Consider the following 23,357-nt stretch of genomic DNA (forward strand, 5'->3'; position numbering starts at 1 on the left):
AGAAATAAAAATCTCGCAGAAGTGTATTTTAAAAACAATTTATCTCATTAATGGTTCTGAATTATCGCAAACCAAGTGGTATTGATTACAGTTTTTTCCCAATAAAATTGGTAGGGATTATTGTGCTGTCCAAAAAAATCAAAGCGGGACATGTAAAAGTTGAATAACTTAAAAGAAAAGAACAAGAACAAAGTAAATTTTGTAATAATTAATATTGACTGATAAGTAGGGCATGGATATATAAAGAATTACACAAGGCAGAAAAATAAATATTGATAATCACAAGTACACAAGCTCATAATGTGTATGAGTATAAACTACTGCCTCTTGTGACATGTCTTACCACTTCTCAATTAGTGATAAATAAAAATGAATATAACAGCTTAAAAATAGAACAAAATACCAAACAGAAAGGACCTGCCAAATTTATCTGTCATTGATCTGGAATTTAGTAACGTATTTAGGTTTTTATTGTTTTTTTTTTTGTTGTTGTTGGCCGAAGAAGGGGTTTGAGCCCGACATGTTCAGTGTTTGGTATTTTGTTTCTGTTTTTTGAAACTGTTTTATTCATTTTTGTTTACTACTTTTTACAGTCCACAGCTTATAGCAGCTTAGTATCACTTTCACGTCTCAATTAGTGATAAATCAGGCAATCAAGCTGCCCAACTGATGTGCTGGTCTTGACAATAGATAACATTTTACAGCAATATATGGACAGGCATTGTTATGCTGGGACAGTGATAGTTATTTAAGTGGCCTGGGATTAAATTAGTGAATATAAATGCTCTCTTCATTCTTCCTCTCTCATTTATTCTCGATATTCTTATGGGTTGTCTAGCTTGTATTGGACTTATGATTCACACGTCTTTCAAAAGTAACACAATTGTAACAAACCTATTTTAAGCACATTTTTCAGCATGACATTGAATTCAATGAAAAAAGAAACAAGGACTCACCTCAATTCCTTTGTCAGCAGGCTCGAAACCAAGAACTTTGCCAAAAAAGTAAAACTCCCCATCAAGAGATTTCTGGATATTCTCTGCCTTGACAAAACCATGCTGCTCTCCTGTAAAATGATCATGCAATTTTATTAAAGAATACTAGACAGCGATAGTGTTATTATTGGCCCCCTTCATACCCTTTATTAAAAACAAACAAAAAAAGAAGAAATATCGAAAGGGGGGGGGGGGAGCAGAGAAGTGAGAGAGAGAGAGAGAGAGAAGTGGGAGAATGGAAGAGGAAGAGTGCATTTCAAAGTTATATTTAAAATAAAGGAAAGATAAAAACAAAACTAGGTTGACCTACCTGGGTAAAAGAGAGAGGTAAATAGGTAAAGAATATAATAAAAATAACGTAAACTTAGCTATTGAATTGTTGCATTGACATGCTGATGCAGCTGTGCAAAAATTAATGTTGACCTGTGAGTTTACACAATCCCAAAACACCCACATAACCCTATATTGATATTCTTGGGCATACAAAGGTTATTGCTTTAAATCAATTAAGATAAGGGTAAGTCTTTGATGTACATTTACTTTCGCTGCCTCTGAGTTCTCAGTTGAAGAAATTAACTCAGTAAAGCTTCGTGTAAAATTGTTTCATACAATGAAAAAAAAGAAAAAAACAAACCAGCAATCCAAATGAACATCAGCTCCTTTAAAAAAAACAACCCCCCCCCCCCCTTAAAGAAAAAAAGTTAAACAATAAATAAAAAAAATTCTGATAAATAATACATGTGCCAATAATGAAAGCAGTATAATCCCATTGCTGTTTACTGTAATGATAGGCTTAAATCACCAAAGTCTGAGGTCAAAACTGCAGATGTCACTTTAGTACTGATTCCGATATCGGGATGTCTCTGTAATTTGGACAAAATGCTGGAAATGGAAGTGTTCGGATTATGGAGACGTGACTGTACTTAGTTTGAGATCACCCAGACACAAGCACAGAATCTCACGAAGAGGAATACACTGAAATGTTTACAAATTTTTTTCAAAATACTAACAGTATACAACAAAGAGATGGTTTACAAGGAAGTATATGTCATTTCCAAAAACTGCCTCTGAAAAAAGAAAAACACGTAAACTCATTCCAAGAGAAAGGCAGAGAGCAACCGAGAAAAAAAAAATAGTTGTCAGCCATCATTATTCATTTATGCCAACACAATTTTTAGTTGATAATAACATTTATTTTTTTTCCTCACTGGGAACTACAAATATTAAAAATTTCAGGTTGGCAGTCATTTTTATTTCATGGAATTTCTGTTTTCCATAATAGAGTCTCAACATTTTGCTGTACTTGAACTTTTATACAGTGCAAGATCCATTAAACATGCTAAAAGCGCCTTACAAGGGGTCCCTAGCCAACAACACTTAACATGTAGGATGAGACACGATACCTGTTAGACAATATTACATTTTTTTCCCGATAGAGACAACTCTATTAACAGCCAGGTATTCATTTAACACCTGAGTACAGTGAGGTGAATGTCAAACCACAAGATCACATAGCCGCATAATCATTAAAATCTTTATTAAATTCATGTACCTTCAAACAACACAAACATCGTTGGTAATCCCTTTGCCTTTACTGCCTCATACATCATCTTAGCTTGATTGGGTGGCACAATCTGTAATAAGGGCAATTTAAGCATGTTTCAACCATCATAAAGGAGTATAGCGGTTTTGACAAAATATAATCTAAATGGAAACGCTGTATTAGAATAGTACCCATCATGGAATTTAACCCTTAAAGATTCGTTTTGCTCTGGACAAAAAAATGACACTAAAACATCTGACTGACACAAGTTAAAATGCGGTTCTAATAAATCATTTTAAAAACATTTATAAGCGGAGGAGGGAAATATTTAACTGATTTTTGGATTATGAGTAAGGCCATTTTTTGTCTTAATAGAGGGTTGACAAATTAAAAGAAAAATGAATTTCTTTAGGGTCAGATAATACCCACACCCTCTCTAATCGAAGTCTAGGAGAGTTGGCTGATGGGTGAAAAACAAACCCATCCATCACAGAAAACAAGAGTCAGTTCTATCTGACTGCTACCTGGATTTCTGCGAGGGTTTGGGCAAAACAAAGTCGTCTCATATCAGGAGTTCGACAAAAAAATAAAAACAACATATATTAAAGCTCAACAGAAATGACAGAAGACAGCTGTCTCCTCATCAACCAACTAATGAAAATGTTGCTTGAAGTCCGAAGGAAAATATAAGTATAAGTATTGAATTGTAAGCTTCAATTTATTAGACGAAGAGAGATACTGTGGACGAATCATGTTTCCCCTTTATCAACAAAACACAATGAATGAAACACTAAGGAGATATGTGTGAATGGCGTATGAAACATTAAGGACAAATGAGATATGTGTGAAAGGTGTAGTTCGCCATTCACACATATCTCATTTGTCCTTAGTGTTTCATTCATCGTGTTTCGTTGATAAAGGGGAAACCCGAAACATCCACAGTATCTGTCTTCGTCTAATAAATTGAAGCTTACAATTCAATACTTATCTTTATTTTTTCAACAACCAACTGCACGTTCAATTCAGCAGGTTTCTGCTTTGCATTTTGCTCATCCAGAATACTTGAATGCTTGGAGTGTATTAAATGTGGATGTTTCAATTTTACAAAATCTGAAGCAGAAATGAAGTAAATTTAAACTTGGATCGTGTCCAAGTAGTTGAACACTTTTAAACGAATAATTAAACAGGGCCATTTAAATAAAGCATTTCTATCTCACTCAATGCTTCTCAAATATTCACTTATTGCCACAGAGTCCAAATGGAACCAAATTTCTATTTCAAGTTGTACAAATCATCTGTTAGACACTTATTTAAAAACTAACAATCTCAAAACATATGTCAATGCTTTTAGCCAGGGTCTTAAAGTAATGCATGTTATGCATGTACAATACCCTACATAGTTCCTGTCTGCAGAATTTTGTGATCATTGACACCCATTGTTAATGTTTAATATTGTTTAACTATGATAAAACACTGTACCACTTAGTCAATGCTATCACACTTTGTAAATGGGCATTTGTAAAAATAGAGGGACAACTTATGGATAAGGACAATCTTAAACTGTACGAGTGTTTAGTTCTATGATTTGACTTGAATTTCAATGGATATTCTTTAGTTAGCTCACAACGTTTTACAACCTGAATTAACTGAAACTTTATCTTTCTAATGAAATGTGCTTCACCGTCATTAATTTTACCTTATCTTCATCCCCCTGGAAGAAGCCAAGTGGAACATTCAATTTGTCAATAAAGTTGATTGGAGACCTCTCTTTGCACATCTCTTCCCCTCCTTTGCCAAGGGGTGCCAGCAAACTGTCAAGGTAACGACTCTCAAATTTATGTGTTTCCTCCATCAATACATTCAAATCACTGACTCCAAAATGGCTAACGCCTATTAAAAAAATGTGTATAAAATCCATTCAATTTTTAATTTGTAGACAACACATAAAAATAATTCACTATTTATATAGGATTATCAATCAAAAGGAAGGGAACAATTCAGATTACACAGTCGAGCCACTATTGGTCAATTTGTAAACTAGATGCTCTAAGTCAGATAGTAATCAGAAAGTCACAATAAGCAGATTTGACATTGTAAATTTTAATAAAATGGAGAGATAAAATCAAAGAAAGTTGGCACACTTTCCAATTCTCTTTACAAAACAAAAGTGAATTATTTCTACATGCATACTTCAATTATCAGAATCATTTTCCTTTCTTTATTCGACGAAGTCACTAGAAATAGAATAACTGAAGATAGCGATTTATACTACAAAAGGATTTAAATTTCTGGGAAATGTCACCATCGAACCTTCTTGACCTCCAAGTCCATTAAAAAACTACCAATTTAAAACAGTGCAAAATGTTAATTATAATAATTCTACCAATATTTATAAATTACACTACTCCAACCATTAACTCTCTTGTGTAAAAGTCAGGGCAAGGTATCTGCAGTACAAATGCATGAATTCATTAAAAAAATGTAAAATCAGTTTTCCAGGGGACAAAAATTTAAAAGAATTTCCCCTTAGTTTTAGTAATTTTTCAAAACATAAATTAAAAAAACAAAACAAGACCCGAATAGCCAGGCTAAAAAGGATCATTCTAAAACCCTTAGAGATTCAGAGACAGGGTGTTTTACTACCCCCCCCCCCCCCCCGTATAAATTTCCACTTAGCAATTAATCTATATCACTACATATGTGTATACAGAAGATAACCAAACTTATTTTTCTTGTTTTTCCACCAATAGGAATGAGATTCCAGCACAGTTTCCTCGAACTGTTCGGGACATGCAAAAAGGTTCCAGGAAACCATGCCTTGCCATAAAGACTTATGGGGAAGGGGGGTGGGGGACCGAAAGATACCTAGTTTGAATATCCACTGTGTTATGTGACCTTCAGCAAGCTACCTCTTCCTACCTTTTAAAAAATCATTTTATTCATATTCAATGATGGTATGTACCAAATCTGCTGCTATAATTATAAACATAATGAATGTTAACATTATAACATACCAACTCGGAAAGTGTCTGTGAAAGTAAGACAAGCCAAGGTTGTGAAGCCACCGGCTGATCTGCCATCGATGCAGGCTTTATTGACATCCGCCAAGCCTTGGGAAGCCAGATGTGCCACTCCTTTGCAACAATCCTCAATGTCTAAAATACCCCACCTAAAAGCATTTACAAGACAATTTTTAAGGAAAGAATGTGAAAACTGAACACAGCATAAAATCCAATACACAAAAGGACATAGTGTTGTTTAACTGTCAACATGAATGACAACTGAAAATTAAAAAACAAATAATCTAGATGAATTTGTTGATAGTGACTTAATAATCATAAGCTTTACAGGTACTAAATAAATAATTCCATAAATTGCAGTACTTGTGGGCTAAAGGCTATTGGAAAACAAAAAAAGAAGGTAGTTGTAACAAAGAGAAATGGAAATACTGAAAAAGAAGTGTAAAAATAATTTATTTAAAAAAATTACATATTTCTGAGTCTATGACGGTATGTCTTTCCATATCCTGTACTTCCACGGTAATCAACACATAAAACAGCAAATCCTCTGCTGGTGAAGTATTGCAGTTTCAAATCCAACATAGTGAAGAATGCTCCTGTAGGACCACCATGAGCTCTGACCAGTACTGGTGGAAGTTCTCCTAAAAATTATAAATGAAATCAACATAGAATTGTGAACGGAAAATGATTTAGGATATAAGTTGAATATAACTCTATTTTTTAGAATTTTCCAGCAACAAGCAAATAATAAAAATGATAATAATAATAATGATGATGATGAGGATGATAACGACCATAACAATAATAATAATAATAATAATAATAATAATAAAAGATTTTTTAAATATTATATCTATAGAGTCAAAACTTTAATCACAACCAAGAACAACAACAACAACAAAATGTTCACCACCAAACACAATCTACGCTATTAAATTTATAATTTTTTTCCTTGTACAAAAGATACATCTTAATTATTTCGTCCCTTTGTTTAGATATTTATTCATTTTGTCACTAGAAAGGGGTCTCTAACATTTACAAATTATAATGTTATTTCAAGTATGTCTGTAATTTTGGGTCATTCCAGTCATGTTTATTTCACATTAAAAAATATTTCTCCTTGTTCATCAGATTGTTGTTATTTCTAATCCACGGGCCTTTGAAATTATCCCTTCAGTCCAGTGCACTAGTTTGTGGGGTGAGAAAGTGCTATTGAGGTCTTCAAGCTTGCTGCAGTCGAAAAGTTGGCGATGAGTTTCATAAGGGTGATCACATAAGGGGCATACAGGAAGTTAATGTGGATTGTATCTATTCAACTTAAGCTTTTATATATATTGCAATAGACACTAAACGTGCCCCAAGAGGTCCCTAGCTAACACTAGAAAGTAGGGACAATACATGATGTTTGTAAGGCGTTATTATAACATATTTTTTTGGATAGATTCAATGCTGTTACTTGCCAGGTACTCATTTTACATCGAGTACAGTGAAGGAATGTGAGTAAAGATTCTTTTCCAAGGATTCAACTTTGCGCCGCTCAAAGTGGGAGCAACAGATTAGAAGGTAAGTGTCACACAACAAGACCACACAGTTGTTGGTTAATTGGTGGCATGTTTTGTTCGGAGTTCTTCACATAGAATATTTGATTCAACCAAGCTAGATTTTACTATTGGTGCATAAAAATCAAAAGTGGTTGATTTCATCACAGAACTGTTCTTATTTTTCTTAAGACATTCTTGAAAAAATGAGAAGGTTCAGTTACCTTCTGGTGCAACAAAGTCCTTGTTACAGGGAGCATAATACAAGCCATAGCTTACTTCATCCTGGCCAGTCTTCCAACTAATTCTCTGTGGCACACTGAAATAGTCTTTCCCAACCGATGGTTTCATGGACACTTTGATTACATCTACCTGAAAATCAAGTTATTTTTAGATAGTATTATTAGAAAAACATTTGTAACAACATTTAGATAGAGATTCTAAATTCCAAGTCAAATATTTAAAATATAGATCTGGTGCTATATAAAATTTAACAAAAACAAATAACAAAAAACCCAAAAAATCAGAATTTAAAAAACCCCCAGATAAACAACAAAAACAAAACAAAAACAAATATTTTTAAAAGTACAGAAAATGAAGAAACATATTTAACCAAACAGTTTATATAGCATTTGCATGATTTCAAAAAAAAGGAAATTTAAGCTATAGCCCTTTCAGCAGTGAGGGGGATCTCGTAAAAGTCAAGAATTAATGTTCAAATTGATTTTAACAACCTCAACATGAGGTTCAGATGTCAGTTGTATTTTTTTTTTCAGGATGAGATACAGGTGGTATAGAATAAATAGCTTCATCTTTAAAACTGTGTGTAGATGAATTAAAAAAAAACAAAAAAAAAAACAAATTTAATAATTCAGAAATATCTTTAAAATATTATGAATACAGTCAGATATTCGAAAACAAAATAAATTAATCAACACAACTGGGAAAATAATTATAACAATAAACAAATAAGTAGCAAAGAAAAATAGTGGATTTTGAATTTTAAAATTTGAGACAAATCATCCATTGGCTGAGAGTAAAATAATTGGCAGATGACATTTGCTGACCCAACTCTTGGAGTTATGCCCAATTTCTGTACCAATACATATTAAATACTTTTCACCAGGTTTAACTTCGATCTAGTTACCCACTCGACGTCATGTAGCCAAGGAGGGGAGATGGGGGAGCATAGAAGAAAAACTGACTGTGTGGATTCAAAACAGGTCTGTTTGTGAGCGAATTTAGTAGCCTACCAACTTAGGTTCTGACAAGGACCCATAAAGGGGACAGTTCTCATTATTCATTTCTAAATTTAAAGGCATCTGAGTTTTGTTTGTTTTTAAGGATTTTACAGCGCTTGCAACACATTTAGGTCATATCAGCACCAGTAAAAAGGAAGAAAATTGGATAGTAAAAACATTCTAGATGTACCGTTAAAAGGAAAAAGTAAGAAATAGGGAAAATGGTTCAAATAGGGAACATATGGAGAATCCAAGAGCTCACGATCAGTGCACTTAGAGATTACCTAAAAGTCTCACCCATTCACAGCACAAAACCCCACTTAGGGAATACAGTCAAATGTTTACAAATCATATGTTAAAATAAAAAAAGTAACAGTACATAACAAAGAATTGATTTAATAGGAAAAAAATATCATCTCCCAAAACTATAACTATACAATCGACTGTTTCCCTCCCAGCCAAGGACTCCGGCCAGAGTCAGGACAAAACTAAGAAATCTGATTCCAAGAGAAAGACAGAAAGCAATTGGAAAACAGATACAGGGAGATAGAAGAGAGAACAAGTACTTCCCTGCCCACTATGGGAGGGCGGGAACCCCGCCCAGGTATCTGAGTTTGTTTCTAACCTCTGAGGTTTTGATGTCTACTTGAATGACCTGTGAAAATTTCTCTGGACTGTGGGCCAAACAGTATACCAAATTTCCTTCCACCCACCCAAGATAGCTATGGGATGAGTATCCAGTGTCAATTTTCTGGTAGACTTTTGTCTCTCTATCCATAACTCCCAGTTCCTGAAATAGAAAATATTTATAATGTTTTCAGTTGATGGTGATTGATAAGATTGGATTATAATACAAACAAGTCTCAAACACCAACTTTACATTTTGTAGTAACAACCGGAAGATGTTATTCTTTATTTAAAATTGTTGAACAAAGTAGAATTAGAGTAGTTACAATCGCGAGTTGTCATGCCAATAATTCATAAATATTGTAACTTTAACAACAATAATTAATGAATAATTAAATAGTGCTAGTGACGGAAATAAAATCAAATGGGTCTTAACATATGTTGAACACTCGTTATAGTAATATCATTAGAGGTACCATGAATTCATTATGAATTATTTATTGAAATTTGAAATAAAGATTAAAGATATTTAAAACCATAAAGAGTTTGTGTTAATTATTTCTCTAATTGATTAATATTTATTTAGCAGGTGAGTTTTCTTACTTATTATCAAGAGTTGGTTGAGGAGGTATACGATGGTTTCTAGTGTTCGTGTTCTGTATGGTGTTTTAATTTGCATATTGTGGAGAAGTGTCAGCCTTATTGTAGTTAAAACACTTTGAGATAATGAATTTGCATGGAATACCTCTGTTGTCATCGCCGCAGCATTGACATTTCGATAAGGTTGCTTGAGCTATAGTTTTCATTGTAATGAATACTTTGTGTTTCGATTTGTTGATTTTGGTCACAGCACTGGTAATGAAGATGGTGTAGTGTTTTCTGATCATGAGAACTTGTTTGGAGTAAATCTTTTCCCCCAGTTTTTTAAGATGTGATTACAGCTTGGGTTATTGATATTGTGACTGCTTTCTGAAATGTAAGATTGGTCTCAGACAGTGGTCAACGTTGTATCTTTTGCTCCTTACCAGAAGCCTTTCCAGGGTTGTGCTGATTTCACAGTGATACAATATATTGGTTACTGGATTCGTTAGGCAATCTATTCCTATTTTCAAATTTTGTTCTTTGAACGTTATTTCATAGGTTTCAGTTCGCAATGGTATTTCATTAGCTGTCAAAGTTCTTCTAATTTCTCAAAAGTCTCAAATTTGCCAGGCTTATAATTGATAGAAAAATTGCTGTCTGTCTATTTTTGTCGTCTATTTGATTTGCCAACAAAATATAACTCCACTCTTTCATAGTATTCTGAAAATGATTCTGCATTCACATCAATCAAACTGTTCTATTTGCCCCAAATTCAGGGTACTTACTTGAAATATGGTATAAAAAGGTTTTATTTATCAATGTAATTGTTGATCTTCTACGCCAATATAATGTTTTCAGTTGATGGTGATTGATAAGATTAGATTATGATATAAACAAGTTTCAAACTTCAACTTTACATTTTGTATTTACAACTGGAAGACATTATTCTTTATCAAAAGTAGAATCAGTCACAGCAGTTTCAAATGCGAGTCGTCATATTAATAATTCGTAAATAGTGTAACTTTAACAACAACAATAAATGAACACATTACAATATTACTTCAAAAATTGAATATCACAATAAAAAAGACTCCCTCTCTCTCTCTGTCTCTTACTCTTTATCTTCTCTATACAGAAGAAGAAGAAGAAGAAGAAGAAGAAGAAGAAGAAGAAGAAGAAGAAGAAGAAGAAGAAGAAGAAGAAGAAGAAGAAGAAGAAGAAGAAGAAGAAGAAGGAGGAGGAGGAGGAGAAGGAGAAGAAGAGGAAGAAGAAGAATAAAAGAAAATAGCAGCGGCAGAAGCAATGTGGGAGAGGGAAAGGATGAGAATGAAGATGAGGAGGATATTGAGAGAAAAAAAAGATAAAAGTTAATTTCCACTCTCAGAGTGGGTAATTAGATGGCTGTCATTCCTACCCCTTTAAATGTTGTCACAATGCGACTGCCACCACTTGGGTCTTGGACATACTGTGTCCTACTCATCTTCCATTCTGGACCTCCAATTTCCTCGTTTACTGGTCGTAAGTTGACATGCTTTCCAGAACTTGTCACATGGTAAAGATTCCACCATTCTGTTTGATCTCCAATATAAAGTAATTCATTTTCAGCTGTCCAGAATGGCTGAATTACACTCAGGTCCATCCCCTTTTCATCCTTTCCTCCTGCCACCTGGGAAAAAAATAATTGAATGTCTTTCCTTAAAAAGATTTCTTCGCAAATATTCCTTCTCCCTTTCTCCATACTTAATAGAGAGCATAAAATGAAAAAAAACCCAAGTTTATTGATAAACAGAGAACTACTGTTACAATAAGTAAAATAAAATACTGGCCCAAGACAACCTCTGTTGTTAAGTCCAAATAAAGAAGAGGACCAAGGAGGCCAAGAAAGGGTTGGTGATGGACCACACTGGGGGAAGCTAAGAAATGTGGATACAGATGGGGAAGATGACCATGGGAAATTTAATGGTCAAACATCATCGATGGCCTATGCTCAGACTGAGATTAAAGGCCTATGTCAACTAAGTCAAAATAAGATACACTCATTCAGCTATTTACCATTGTTTCCCCTTGTCTATTCACTTTAATAAACCCAAAAACTTTACTCTTATTCAACAAATAGTGCATCTAACAAACCATTTTGCGTGTCAAAATCTATTAATTTGAATCAGAGCTTGGATTTATGGATATCTCTAAATGTTATTAATTGGGAATAGGACAAACCATAGTTAATGAGTCATGTACATTAACTATGGTTTAACATCATATTGTTATATAAAAGCAAAGACGGCTGAGTCTAACTTTTGAAAAAAGCAAATCAATTTCAAGAAAAAAGTGGTCGATTCAAAAATAAATGTACCAATTATATGACATTTCTATTTTATATATTTTTATTTATGTCATTGACAATAAACTTCAAATTTTAAAAAATATAATAAAGGTCTTTGATCAAGCAAAGGTAGAAAGATAAACTAAAGCTATTTCAAAATAAAAATTCATGGTTTTATGAGCGTGTGCTTTCAATTACAGAAAATCAAAACAAATCAAACTACATATAAGCACCTCATTTATATGCAAAAACAAACATTATTATCCAATAACATGTGTGTATCTACTTTCAAATAAATGATCAAGGAAAAAATTAGATTATTCTAACATACTTATATTGTGAGAATATAAAAAGCTATGTGGCCATGTCTTGGAATGACCATGATCTTTGATAAATCAAGCATTTTATTAGAAAGAGAAGATAATCTCTTGTTCCAGCAACATTTGGATTTTAACTTGGCAATGGCAGTAACTATCATTTCTACTAAAATAAAGTAAGCCAAGCTCTTATTCTCTTACCTAAATATTTTTAAAAATCAGAAATTAAATTACTTTTCATTTGGAAGGGGACGGAGAAAAGGATGTGACAAAATCAATTCTAAAAATGATCGTGTTAAATAGTTTGAATAAAAGCAGATTCCTTGAAAATTAAAATCAATTAAGACCAAAATATATACGAAGGAATTTTTTTTCTCTCAAACCCAAACACAAAAGAATTGTAGAAATAACAAAATTATCTGAGCTGAGAATAATGGACATGAGTATAACTTTTTTTCTCTAGTATAAATAATGCTCGGTTTTAGTTTTATAAAAAGAATAAGGCTTAAATAAATCAAGACAAAAATCCGATTGGAGATTGACCTGTTTTTTTAAGCAGTGCAAAGCCTTTAGTCAACAACACCATGTGATAGGAAACCAGCCCCTTTCGAAATTACTTAACTTTAACCAAATTAAAAAACCTATTAACTATAATAGAGTGTGCAGATTGGCAGTAAAAAAAGAAAAAAATATTGACATCTATCATTTCACAACAGTCTCCTACCCACCCCCCCCCCCCCAAAAAAAAAATAAAATTAATAAAACCCACCAACCCCCATGTTGCCAGCTTGAGCAAACCAAGGATTAATAACTTTATGCAAGGATTTTTTTTTTAAATACCCAAAAGAATTTAAAGACGTAACCCCCCCCCCCCGAAAGTGGTGATATACGGCTCAAACCAAGGACCCTCTAGGTTATAGTGTAATGCCTTATCAACTTAGCAACCTTTTTCATAATATGAAAGCTACTAATGCTTTAATTATGCCATTTTGCCACGAAAGAGGTGCAAAAAAAGCTTGTGCAAAATGAGGTGAAGAGAAAATGTTCAAAATTGTTTATATCATAGTGACGAAAATAAAATAAATAAGGACCCAATCAATGAGTTAAATAATAAGTCTAACTTGCCAAGATTTATCATGTATGCAATGTACAGCTAATGGTTTCAACATAGGGATATGATAAATTCAAAGCATTATAAAAGTTATCTCTGGCTATAAATACCGTTGTCAAGAGAGACAAGAAAATGATGCTCTTAGCAAGTTCCCACTCTTACCTGATCACACTCTTTGGTAGATTTAATATCATGGTCCAAAAGTTATTTTAAAAACGCTTTCTCCTCCCAGCTTTAGCGACAGGTATCTGTGATCACAAATTATATCCTGTTCTTTTAATGGCCATTTTCTTTTCCAGATATAAAAAGTTGCTTTCCCCAAAAAGGTATCAGGGATCACAAGTATCCTGCTTTTTTTAAGGGGACATTTTCTTTCCAGAAAAAAAAATTATGCTGTATGTATCTTTGAATTCATCTCGAAGTATATAAATACTTCCAATAAAATTCATATCGAGTCATTTTCCTACCTCTAAAGACTTCCTTCCATTTCGATTGTTTCTCTTTGGTGCATATCACAAAAGAGTCACACATACATTTTGCTGACCATTTTAAAAATCAAAACATCGGTGATTACAGAAAGAGATTGTGATTACAATTAATTTATTAACTGACACATTTTCCTGTTGTTATTTACACTGATTGCATACAGATTATTGTTCTCATAGGATACAAATGATCTAAGCCAATCAAATCACTGCAACTGATTTAAAAAACAAAACACCATACTTTAAACAAACACCAACCCTTTATCACTTATGTCACTGAAAGGGAACGATATGGATGTAAGCAGTTTCAATTGTTATCTGAAATAATGTGACAAACGACAATGACAATCAGGCATCTGGGGATATCCTTGCCTCTCAAGCATTTGTTAACGTACACAAGTGAAAGATCACACTTTCTTCAGATGGTCAGCTTCCATTTCTAATGAAATCGAGACTTTTTAAGAAAAAAAACTACTAAGTCTTTGTACTCACTGCCAACTGTCTCATAAGCTTCATAGGAATTGCATATTCAAATGTACATGAAAAATAACAAAATCACTCTACTAGGCCTCATTAAATTATTGGAGGGATAAATTTATGTTATGTTATAAATATTTCTACGTCATGTCAGTGCTTTACTCTTAGGCAGGCTGAGCACTAACCTCTATTTCAACAACTCTAAATGTGTTTCAAATAACATCGACATATTTTATTTTCAACATGTGAGAGATTCATTTTATATCTGGATGGTTCAAATTGACCTCAAGTATTCACCGAATTTAAGAAATTAAGCTACTTTCAAATTAGGAGGAGAGATTGATATAAATGCACTTTCCAATCTATTTTGCTTTCCTCATTCATAGTTTGCCGATTTTTATCATACAATTATCATGTTTACTGCATCAATTGCCCAAACAACCTAACAAACCCAGACTATTCTAAAAAATGACAAAAATTTTACCTTTACTTCTGAGCCTTGAACAATACCATCTCCAGAATCAGATAATTCTGCCCTCCAAATTTCAGTGCTGTCCCATGGCTGCCAAAATGACAATCGATAAGAAATCTATATTTATAAATATGTAACCAAATAAACACCAAACATAAAACATACAGTTTTAAAAAATAACAAAGCAAACAAAAATAAACAAAAAACAAGACAATATTTTCTCTAAATAATCCATCCATTGTTTTAATAAATATTACCTATTTTGACATTAAAATTTTTGTTTAGAACTCTCAACTTTTTACGATGACAATTGCTGATCTTTACCAAAAAAGATAAATATTCACTGAAACGGTTTTAGTTTTGAAATGGAGAATTGAATGATTTTTCAAGAGAGTTAAAATTTAGAGTTTTCAATTATTAATTACCATATTGGGGTGAATCCACTGCACCCAAGAAATGTACTTCCCATTAGGAGAGACTCTTGGAGAGATGTAGAAGTCTGCCCCACTTGCCTGTAAAAGTAATATTTAGCAAAAGACTAATCCACGAGTGCAGACAACTTATTTTTCAAACACAATGAATCAATTAAAAAAAAAAAGATGACAAAATCTATTGGTAGAAATGATGTACATCTAGTAAGGTGAGTCTCCTCTGAAATAGGAGTTTAAAGAGTCTTTTCCAAATATAAAAATAGTGACCCAAGAAATATAGAATGTCAGAAAATATAAAATACATTCTTTCATAATTTATCAAAGTTTTTATAACGATTAACTTTAAGCCATATAAATAAAACCCAAAAATCTAGAGATACCGAAATAAGCCCCTATTTTTTTCTTCTCTCAAGCAAAATACATAATCATACTCTTTAAATCTACTAAACGTTTTCAAATACCAGAATATGTTGTTCTTTGGTTTCAGGATTAATTGAAACAATTGTATTCTGAGCTTCTTTGGCGCCAGACTTGATGATTTCATGATCCTCTCTGACACAATAAATTCGGGATTTCTGGTTGAAAAAAAAGAGAGGGAAAGAAAACGTAAACTTAAAATAAAATTACCACAAAGCTTTGGGTATAACTCATTTGTCAGACCATTAATATCTTGGCATTGAGAATACAGTACTGACTGATGATCTGAATTATGATGTGCCTTGAAGACCAAATTGGCGGGAATTTAATCTGAAAATTATGATAGAAGAAATGATCTGAAATGAAGAATCATTTTCTTTTGGAGGCTTAAAAGTTAGCAACCTGTCAAAAGTGAGGATAATAGAAGAAGATGATCTCTATTAATGAAATAAAAAATCCAACTTTGACTTAATTTTACTTTCAAATGAGATTTATTAGAATGTCATGTCAAAATTTAAAAGATTATCGTATTTGCAACTTTTCAAGATCTAAAATTATCATATGATAATAAAGTTTAAGAATCTAATTTATAATATTTCAATAATTTCCACATGACCAAAGAGTCAGCCTATTTCTGTTCTGCTTATTTTCAATGTTCTCTTTTTCTTATTTCCAAATGTTCCTGATGATTTTCAACCAGCTGATTCACACTATGCCTCCCAAACCCTCCCCTCAAAAAAAATAAAAATATCCCTTGTAATGTGTAAGTCCAATTAAATATTCACTCCACAAGAGTAGACAACCGTAATGAAGTCATTAAAAAAAAAAAGACCTAACTATCTTTAGGTATTGAATTATTACACCATCTAAATATGTGCTCAATAAGATGGTGGAAATAAGTATGTTAAGGATAACAGTAAATGCGCTCTTCTCGAAAAATCTTCAGAGAAGGATTGTGTTATGTTTTATATTTACTTTTTCTTACTTATAAATTGACTTTTACTTACTTATAAATCTTTTAAATATACACTCACAAGTTCGGACTAAAGGCCAGAGGTATGGCCTATTTCAATTTATTAAATTAACATATAAGGTGTTGCTATTGGTTCTTGGTTGTATATTTTTAAATGTTTGTACATTTGCAATATATATAATATATATATATTATATATATATATATAATATATATATATATATATATATATATATATATATATATATATATATAATTTATACATTGTCGCCATAGATTCTCAACTTTGTGTTTATACATTTTTATGCATGCTACGTCTGTAAACGAATTTCCATTTTTTTGGATGAATAAAGTATATATTATTATTATTATTATTATTATTATTATTATTATTATTATTATTATAAATTGCTGTTTATATTAGAGTTTGCATCACTTGGATATAAGTGTTTCAATCAAGTGATTGGACTGTGACAACTGAAAAATGCTGACATGCTGATTGAAATGTCTATGATTGGACAAGGCAATATTACGTTTAAAATGCTATAACTCACTGGAGTACAATATCGACCATCTGCATATCTGAAGGCTTTGGTGGTGTCAACAACTGCTTCAGGGCTTGAATTTGGATTTGTTTGGCGATAGAGTGCCTGGTCATGAAAGTTGGAAAAATATACGATGTCCTTATGTACAAAAAAAGAACCACCTGAAATAAATCAAGAGATATCACAGGTTAAGTAATAATACATGATTTTTATCAACAACTTGGGTAATTGTCAATTTTATGTTGAAAACCCTTATAGATGAGATTGCTGGAATTCCATTGGCTCCTGCTTTAATTCCTTTCATAATAGCAAATAAGTCTAGCTTTGACAAAGGTAACAAAATTTATTTGCATAACTACTGTTAAGCTAATTTTACTATCAAAATACAGTTAGTTCTTGATATTGATTTTGGTTGTTGTTGTTACTATATTCAGATTTTTAACAAGTGTCTCTCAATGCACAGCTGCAAAAATTTGTATGAACCTCTGAATCAATTTGTCTTAATTAAAAAATATTTTTCATAAATTTTTAAACAATGGGAAAGGATTTCGCTTCTTACAGCTAGATCAAAATCAGTAATTGGTAAGGATTGGAACTCATAGATGATTTATAGTATCAAAATTGTGAGTCTTCCTCGTATCCATTTTGAAGGGATTTGTTAATTGAAACTTAATGATGTGCAAACAGTATCTGAATATGAAGGAACGAATGGCAATCCTTAACCATCAGACACGTCTCCATTTTATAACTATCAACATACATTACTGATGAATACAAATGAAAGGGAACATTATACGCTTCCAACATTATTTTGATTTCAAAATTTTGAGATATAGTTTGTATTTATGCCAAAAAGGATTACATAAATTTAATGTAGACTGGTCAAAAGTAGAAATTCATCAGTTTATGATACAGTATTTCTACAAATATTTATATGTGTTCAACAACAACAACAAAGAAATACTGGGCACATCAATCATCATATTATGTAAGATAACCTGTGAATCTCAGTGTTGATTGTAACATTCCAATTCCATAGCCGTCCTTTTTAATGGCTTATCAATCGATACAAGTTGACTTCTTTTTTCTCCAGCTTTACGAGAGTGGAACCGATAGAGATTCCGTATCATATAATATCATTTAAGAGCTTATAGGTTTTTTAAAAAAGTGTGTGAAACGTTCATGCATAGATACAATTTTTCAGTTATATAATCACTATTTCAAATGATTTAAAGCTTGAGATTTTTTATCAGTCTTCGGTAATTGCGACATGATGAAGACAAAATGCAATAAATCGTAAATTCAAAATTGGATGCAAACTACTTGTTGTAATTTTAAACAGTTAAAGTGTGTTGCTTTTATTCGGAAATTAGGATTGTGTGAACTCATAATCGCTAGCCGAAAATATGTGATAATTTTTTTTTTTAAATAAAAATGAATTCATTTTGTACCTTGTGGTGCATAACTTGCATAGATAATTGACAGTGTAAAATCTCTAATTTTATGACAGTGGTTTTCAGGTAGCTTTTTATTGGTCATAAAGAAGAAAACTTATTTAATTTGACATCAATATGGTCCAAATCTATATTCAGTTAAGACAAATTGATTCAGAGGTTTCAGAGGTAGACACAAATTTCTAGAGGGAGAGCTGAGAAAAAATAGAAAAACATGCGCCATTAATGAAAAAAATCTATATATTATTAATTACTCTATCATTTTAGTATTATGTCAAATAATCTTGATACCAGCAAGCTTGGGTGTTTTTGTACGAGAGGGAAATCTTCCTTTAACATGGTGGCTGATAGAAGCAATGCAATCATCAAAATTTTATCAAAGGGTTTCTAAATCAAAATACCAATGGCTTGCCGACATATGGTTTAAACCTGTTTTATGGCTTAATATCCATGCTTTGTGAGAGGCATTTGAGATGTGAGTGTATAGAAGAATGTTGAGGCTATCATGGACAGACAGGTATACGAATGAGGAAGGGTTGGAGAAGGTGAGAAAGGAGAGAATATTGATCGATACCATCAGAAAGAGGCAGTTACAGTTTCTGGGACATGTGTGGAGAAGAGACGGAATCGAAAAGTTGGTAACATCTGGGATGATTGAAGGAAAGAGAGCTAGAGGAAGACAAAGAATGACTTATTTAAATAACCTAAGAATGGCCAAATGTGATTTTAAAAGCAACACGGATTTCATGCGCACCGCAGAGAATCGTGATTCGCGGAGACAGCTGACCAGCAAAGTGCTCAAGAGCACAAGCCAAGATGGATGATGATCCATGCTTAACATGAAAGAGGAATACCATATACAGTTGGCGTCCCATAATACACTAATTGCAGTCATCCATTTATCTACAATAGCTGGATCTCGCTGACACTAAAGGGTGATCTTCATTATTCTAAAAATCATAATATATTATTTTCAAAAGCACATACCCCCATATTCGTGGACAGTAGTTCTGGCATTAAATTTTTTTGGAGTCCATTCCTCTATCTTCCCAGATTTGTCAGCTGAACAAATGACATATCTTCCTCCTTCTGAGTAACGGATTTCATTCCAGTAAACTTTATCTGAAGAAATATAACAAAGAACAGATTTGTCTCCGTGGTGTTTGTGCATGTATATCAAAATTGGTTTCATTCAAAAAATAAACACCTTTAAAACCACAAACATCATATTAATCGGTACTGCTGAATACCAAAATCCACTGAAATATACTCCAGTGGGGAGTGAACTAGAGACAATAGGAAGTGTCAAGTGTTTCTCCTCCATGTGTTCACACAATAGGTAACTCTTTCGAACTCCTAATGATTTTCTCTTTCATTCATTCATATGCATTCACAAATGCACACACAAACATACTCACACTCAAATAGACACGAGCGTGCACCAAACACTCCCCCACATCCATGGACAACACATTCATACCCCCTTCTCTTCCATCTCTCTCTCTCTATCTGACTCTCTCTCTCTCTCTCTCTCTCTCTCTCTCTCTCTCTCTCTCTCTCTCTCTCTCTCTCTCTCTCTCTCTCTCTCTCTCTCTCTCTCTCTCTCTATCTCATCTAGTGGTTTTGCACTCAGCCATGACTTACAAACCCACTTAATAGAAACATGCTTATAATTTGAAAACACTTGACTTAATTCACTCTCATTCATGAAGGCACAATATTGAAACTATTATAGCTAGCTTTGGAATCTAACCTATTTGGGGCTAAAGAGAGTGAAAGAATAAGATTCATAGTGAACAAAAATTCTACTTAAAAATGCAAAACCCTATTAAGATTTGAGACTTTTGACGGGCTCATCTACTACTATAAATGTTTTGAGACGCATTTTGAATGCAAAAAAATAATTAATAAATATCTCTGTGCACAAGTAAAAAGTGACATTAAAAAACATAATTATCTATAAATTAGACAATAGACATTGAGTTCAAATTTTTTTCATCAACACTTGAATTTTAAATTTTGTGTTGATCCACTGACCTATCATCCCGTTCATTGAACAGACACCTATGCTTGTGATAATAATAATAATAATAATAATAATAATAATAATAATAATGATAATAATGATAATAATAATAATAATAATAATAATAATAATAATAATAATAATAATAATAATAATAATAATAATAATAATAATAATAGCCGGGAAAACTATGACAACCTCTTTCACTTTATTGTTTTCATTTAAAAAATCAATTGTTGTTCTATTGATATTATTGTGGTTAAAACCTAGTTGTTATTGCTCTTTTTTTTGGTATAATATCGTAAGATGTAAATCTACTAATTTTAAGTACTTGTAAACTTTGGTGCACTTAAAAATTTTGGTATTCAAATCTCATCATCAGCATTGCATGGGTTTTAATTAATATGTATTAAAAGTAGATGTGAGCATCTGTGTTCATCATATTGGCACTTGATTTTCTTGATTTATTCCTAGTTTTGTTAAATCGCGTTGGAGCACTGTTTACGATGAAAACTATGACAATACATTATTGGAGAATGAAAGCATAACTGGTATGCCCTTTGTAAACGGGAAGAATACACATTCTTACATCGTTAGGACGTGCCTTCTCTCAGGCACTGGACTACACATTGCACTGTATGTATTCACAGGTCTCACCATGTCCTGAAAATCCTGGAATAACGACATCCCTGGATAATGACATAATTTTCCGGTCCCGGGCAATGTTGTTATCCAGGGGTTGCACTGTAAGACAAATTTGCTCTTTAAAAAAAAAGTTTTAGTAAAATCCCTTCACTCATCCTCATGGGAAAATGCGTCTTTTAAGGTAAATTTCAAAGGAAGACTGAAATACTCAAAGGCAGTAGAATTGACTGTCATCTCAATCAATGCTGTTTGACTTTTAAAATAGGCAATATCTATACTAAAAAAATTGATAATTGTTTAATTTCATTAATTAATACACGAAAAAAAAATTCATTGAGACATAGCCTTACCTGATTCTGCATCTGCAAATAATCCTGCAAACTCAACCCCGCTTTCGGTTGTCATTTGACTTGTGATTGGTGACTTCCATGATCCATACGGAGCCGTAGCCATACTTGCTTTTTAATATAAATCAGATCTTAAATACAAAGGTAAGAAAAACAAATATAAAGTAATCATCAATGATCACAAAACTATAAATCCATCTAAAAAGACCAATGAAATTGTCTCCTTTTTATACTACATTATACTCACTCAGGCCATACTTGTTGATGATTTATTTATAATTACTTTAAAGAGAATTTACATAGTGTAAAATCCACAAAATGTGCTCAAAGCGCTATAAAGGGGTCCCTCGCCAACAGCAACACTTAATATGTAGGATGAGAAATGACGGCTGTTAGGTGACATTATATTTTTTTTCCAACAGAGACAACACCGTTCACGGTCAGGTACTCTTTTCTTCTTCCAATTAGGCCAAAGCTTCAGGCTGAAGATTGTATGGCCGTCTTTTCAATAACAGGTGTTTTAGAGGGAAGCAGGAAGCGATTTTTTGAAGTCATCAGTAGAAAGGGCTTGTTTACAAGTGGTTGGTAGGGAGTTCCAAAATCGGATGGTGGAGCGGAAGAAAGAGTAAAGATGATGGTTTGTTCTTGAGTGCGGATTTCAAAATTAAATGCTGAGTTTCTTATTTTGTTGTTGTTCTGTGTCAAACGGCTAGAATTTTGACTTTTCCGTTTTGTGCTTTATAGAATATGACGAGATAAGTCATCAAACAAGATGTATGATGTCAATATGAAACACCCATGTTGTCCAAGTGAGAAAATTGGGGGTTAATAATCTTGCTCAAGGAAAAAAATGAAAGTGCCTGAAGCGGTTTCATTTAGAGATCATTTATGAGCTGGATTACGCTTATAGTTTTCACTGATAAATCTGGCTGACCGACAGACTTTTTCTAGCTCTTGTGATGTGTGTGGGTCCCACACTGAGCTACTATATTCTCCAGTATGGGTCTGACATATGCTTTATAGTATTTCTTCTTCACAGATTGGTGGCATGTTACATCCGAGCATGGTGAGAGAATGTGAGTAAAGAGCCTTTTCCAAAGACTCAACTCTGCACCCCTCAGAGCAGGACTTGAACACAGGACCTTCCAATCCGAAGGAGAGTGTCAAACCACATAGCCACACAGAAACAGATTGTTGGTGTGTACTTTGTGGTATTGTGGTATAACATTTGCTTTCCAACCTATAAGTCCCGGGTTCGATTTACAAAGCTGAGTTCTTTGAAAAGGCCTTTTACTCACATTCTCTTACTGTATTCAAGTGTTAAGCTGGGTGTTTACATTAAAAAAGGAATATCGCCTAACAGGCATCATTCTTCATGTTAAGTGTTGCTGTTATTGTTAGCTAGAGACCCCTTGTAACGTGTTTTGAGAATGTGGATATCATGCCACATAAATACTCGTGCTTAAAAAAATTTCATATGAAAGAAACTGGAATGAATTCTGATGCAATGCACCAAGAGCCCTAATTATTTCGGCAGAGACTATCCTACAATGTTACTGTTACTGTTACCAGCCAGGTACTTATTTTACCCCTGAGTACAGTAGGACTCAACTGTGCACCGCCACAGCGAGACTATGACTATGGCAACGGACCTAAAGGTCAGAGTCAGAAGCTGACTGTCAATCCCTAAATCTGTTAAATCAGCAGATCATCATATGGAAACTATATCGGTATACCGGCGATATGGCAAAGGCATCCAGGCCCAGGCCCAGGATAATTGAATGGACA

The 23,357-nt window shown here is 33.1% G+C and overlaps 1 protein-coding gene across 2 annotated transcripts in view; it reads right to left on the reverse strand.

The window, feature by feature from the left end:
* LOC144959288 (dipeptidyl peptidase family member 6-like) overlaps nucleotides 1-23,357 on the reverse strand; it is a 29,206-nt gene that overhangs the window by 5,594 nt on the left and 255 nt on the right. For both annotated transcript variants that reach the window (XM_078891840.1, XM_078891833.1), the window contains exons 2-15: nucleotides 21,573-21,700; nucleotides 19,539-19,673; nucleotides 17,107-17,258; nucleotides 15,624-15,737; nucleotides 15,157-15,243; nucleotides 14,744-14,821; nucleotides 10,961-11,212; nucleotides 8,963-9,127; nucleotides 7,321-7,468; nucleotides 6,028-6,199; nucleotides 5,553-5,707; nucleotides 4,235-4,428; nucleotides 2,548-2,629; nucleotides 957-1,066 (exon numbers count right to left, since the gene is read on the reverse strand). In XM_078891840.1, coding sequence (XP_078747966.1) covers nucleotides 957-1,066; nucleotides 2,548-2,629; nucleotides 4,235-4,428; nucleotides 5,553-5,707; nucleotides 6,028-6,199; nucleotides 7,321-7,468; nucleotides 8,963-9,127; nucleotides 10,961-11,212; nucleotides 14,744-14,821; nucleotides 15,157-15,243; nucleotides 15,624-15,737; nucleotides 17,107-17,258; nucleotides 19,539-19,673; nucleotides 21,573-21,675 — 1,947 coding nt within the window. In that variant the 5' untranslated portion in view covers nucleotides 21,676-21,700. The remainder of the gene's footprint in view (nucleotides 1-956; nucleotides 1,067-2,547; nucleotides 2,630-4,234; nucleotides 4,429-5,552; nucleotides 5,708-6,027; nucleotides 6,200-7,320; nucleotides 7,469-8,962; nucleotides 9,128-10,960; nucleotides 11,213-14,743; nucleotides 14,822-15,156; nucleotides 15,244-15,623; nucleotides 15,738-17,106; nucleotides 17,259-19,538; nucleotides 19,674-21,572; nucleotides 21,701-23,357) is intronic.

This window comes from Berghia stephanieae, chromosome 1, assembly GCF_034508935.2.
Source record: "Berghia stephanieae isolate SIO BIC M18660-M18661 chromosome 1, UCSD_Bste_1.3, whole genome shotgun sequence".
NCBI classification, from domain to species: Eukaryota; Metazoa; Mollusca; class Gastropoda; order Nudibranchia; family Aeolidiidae; genus Berghia; species Berghia stephanieae.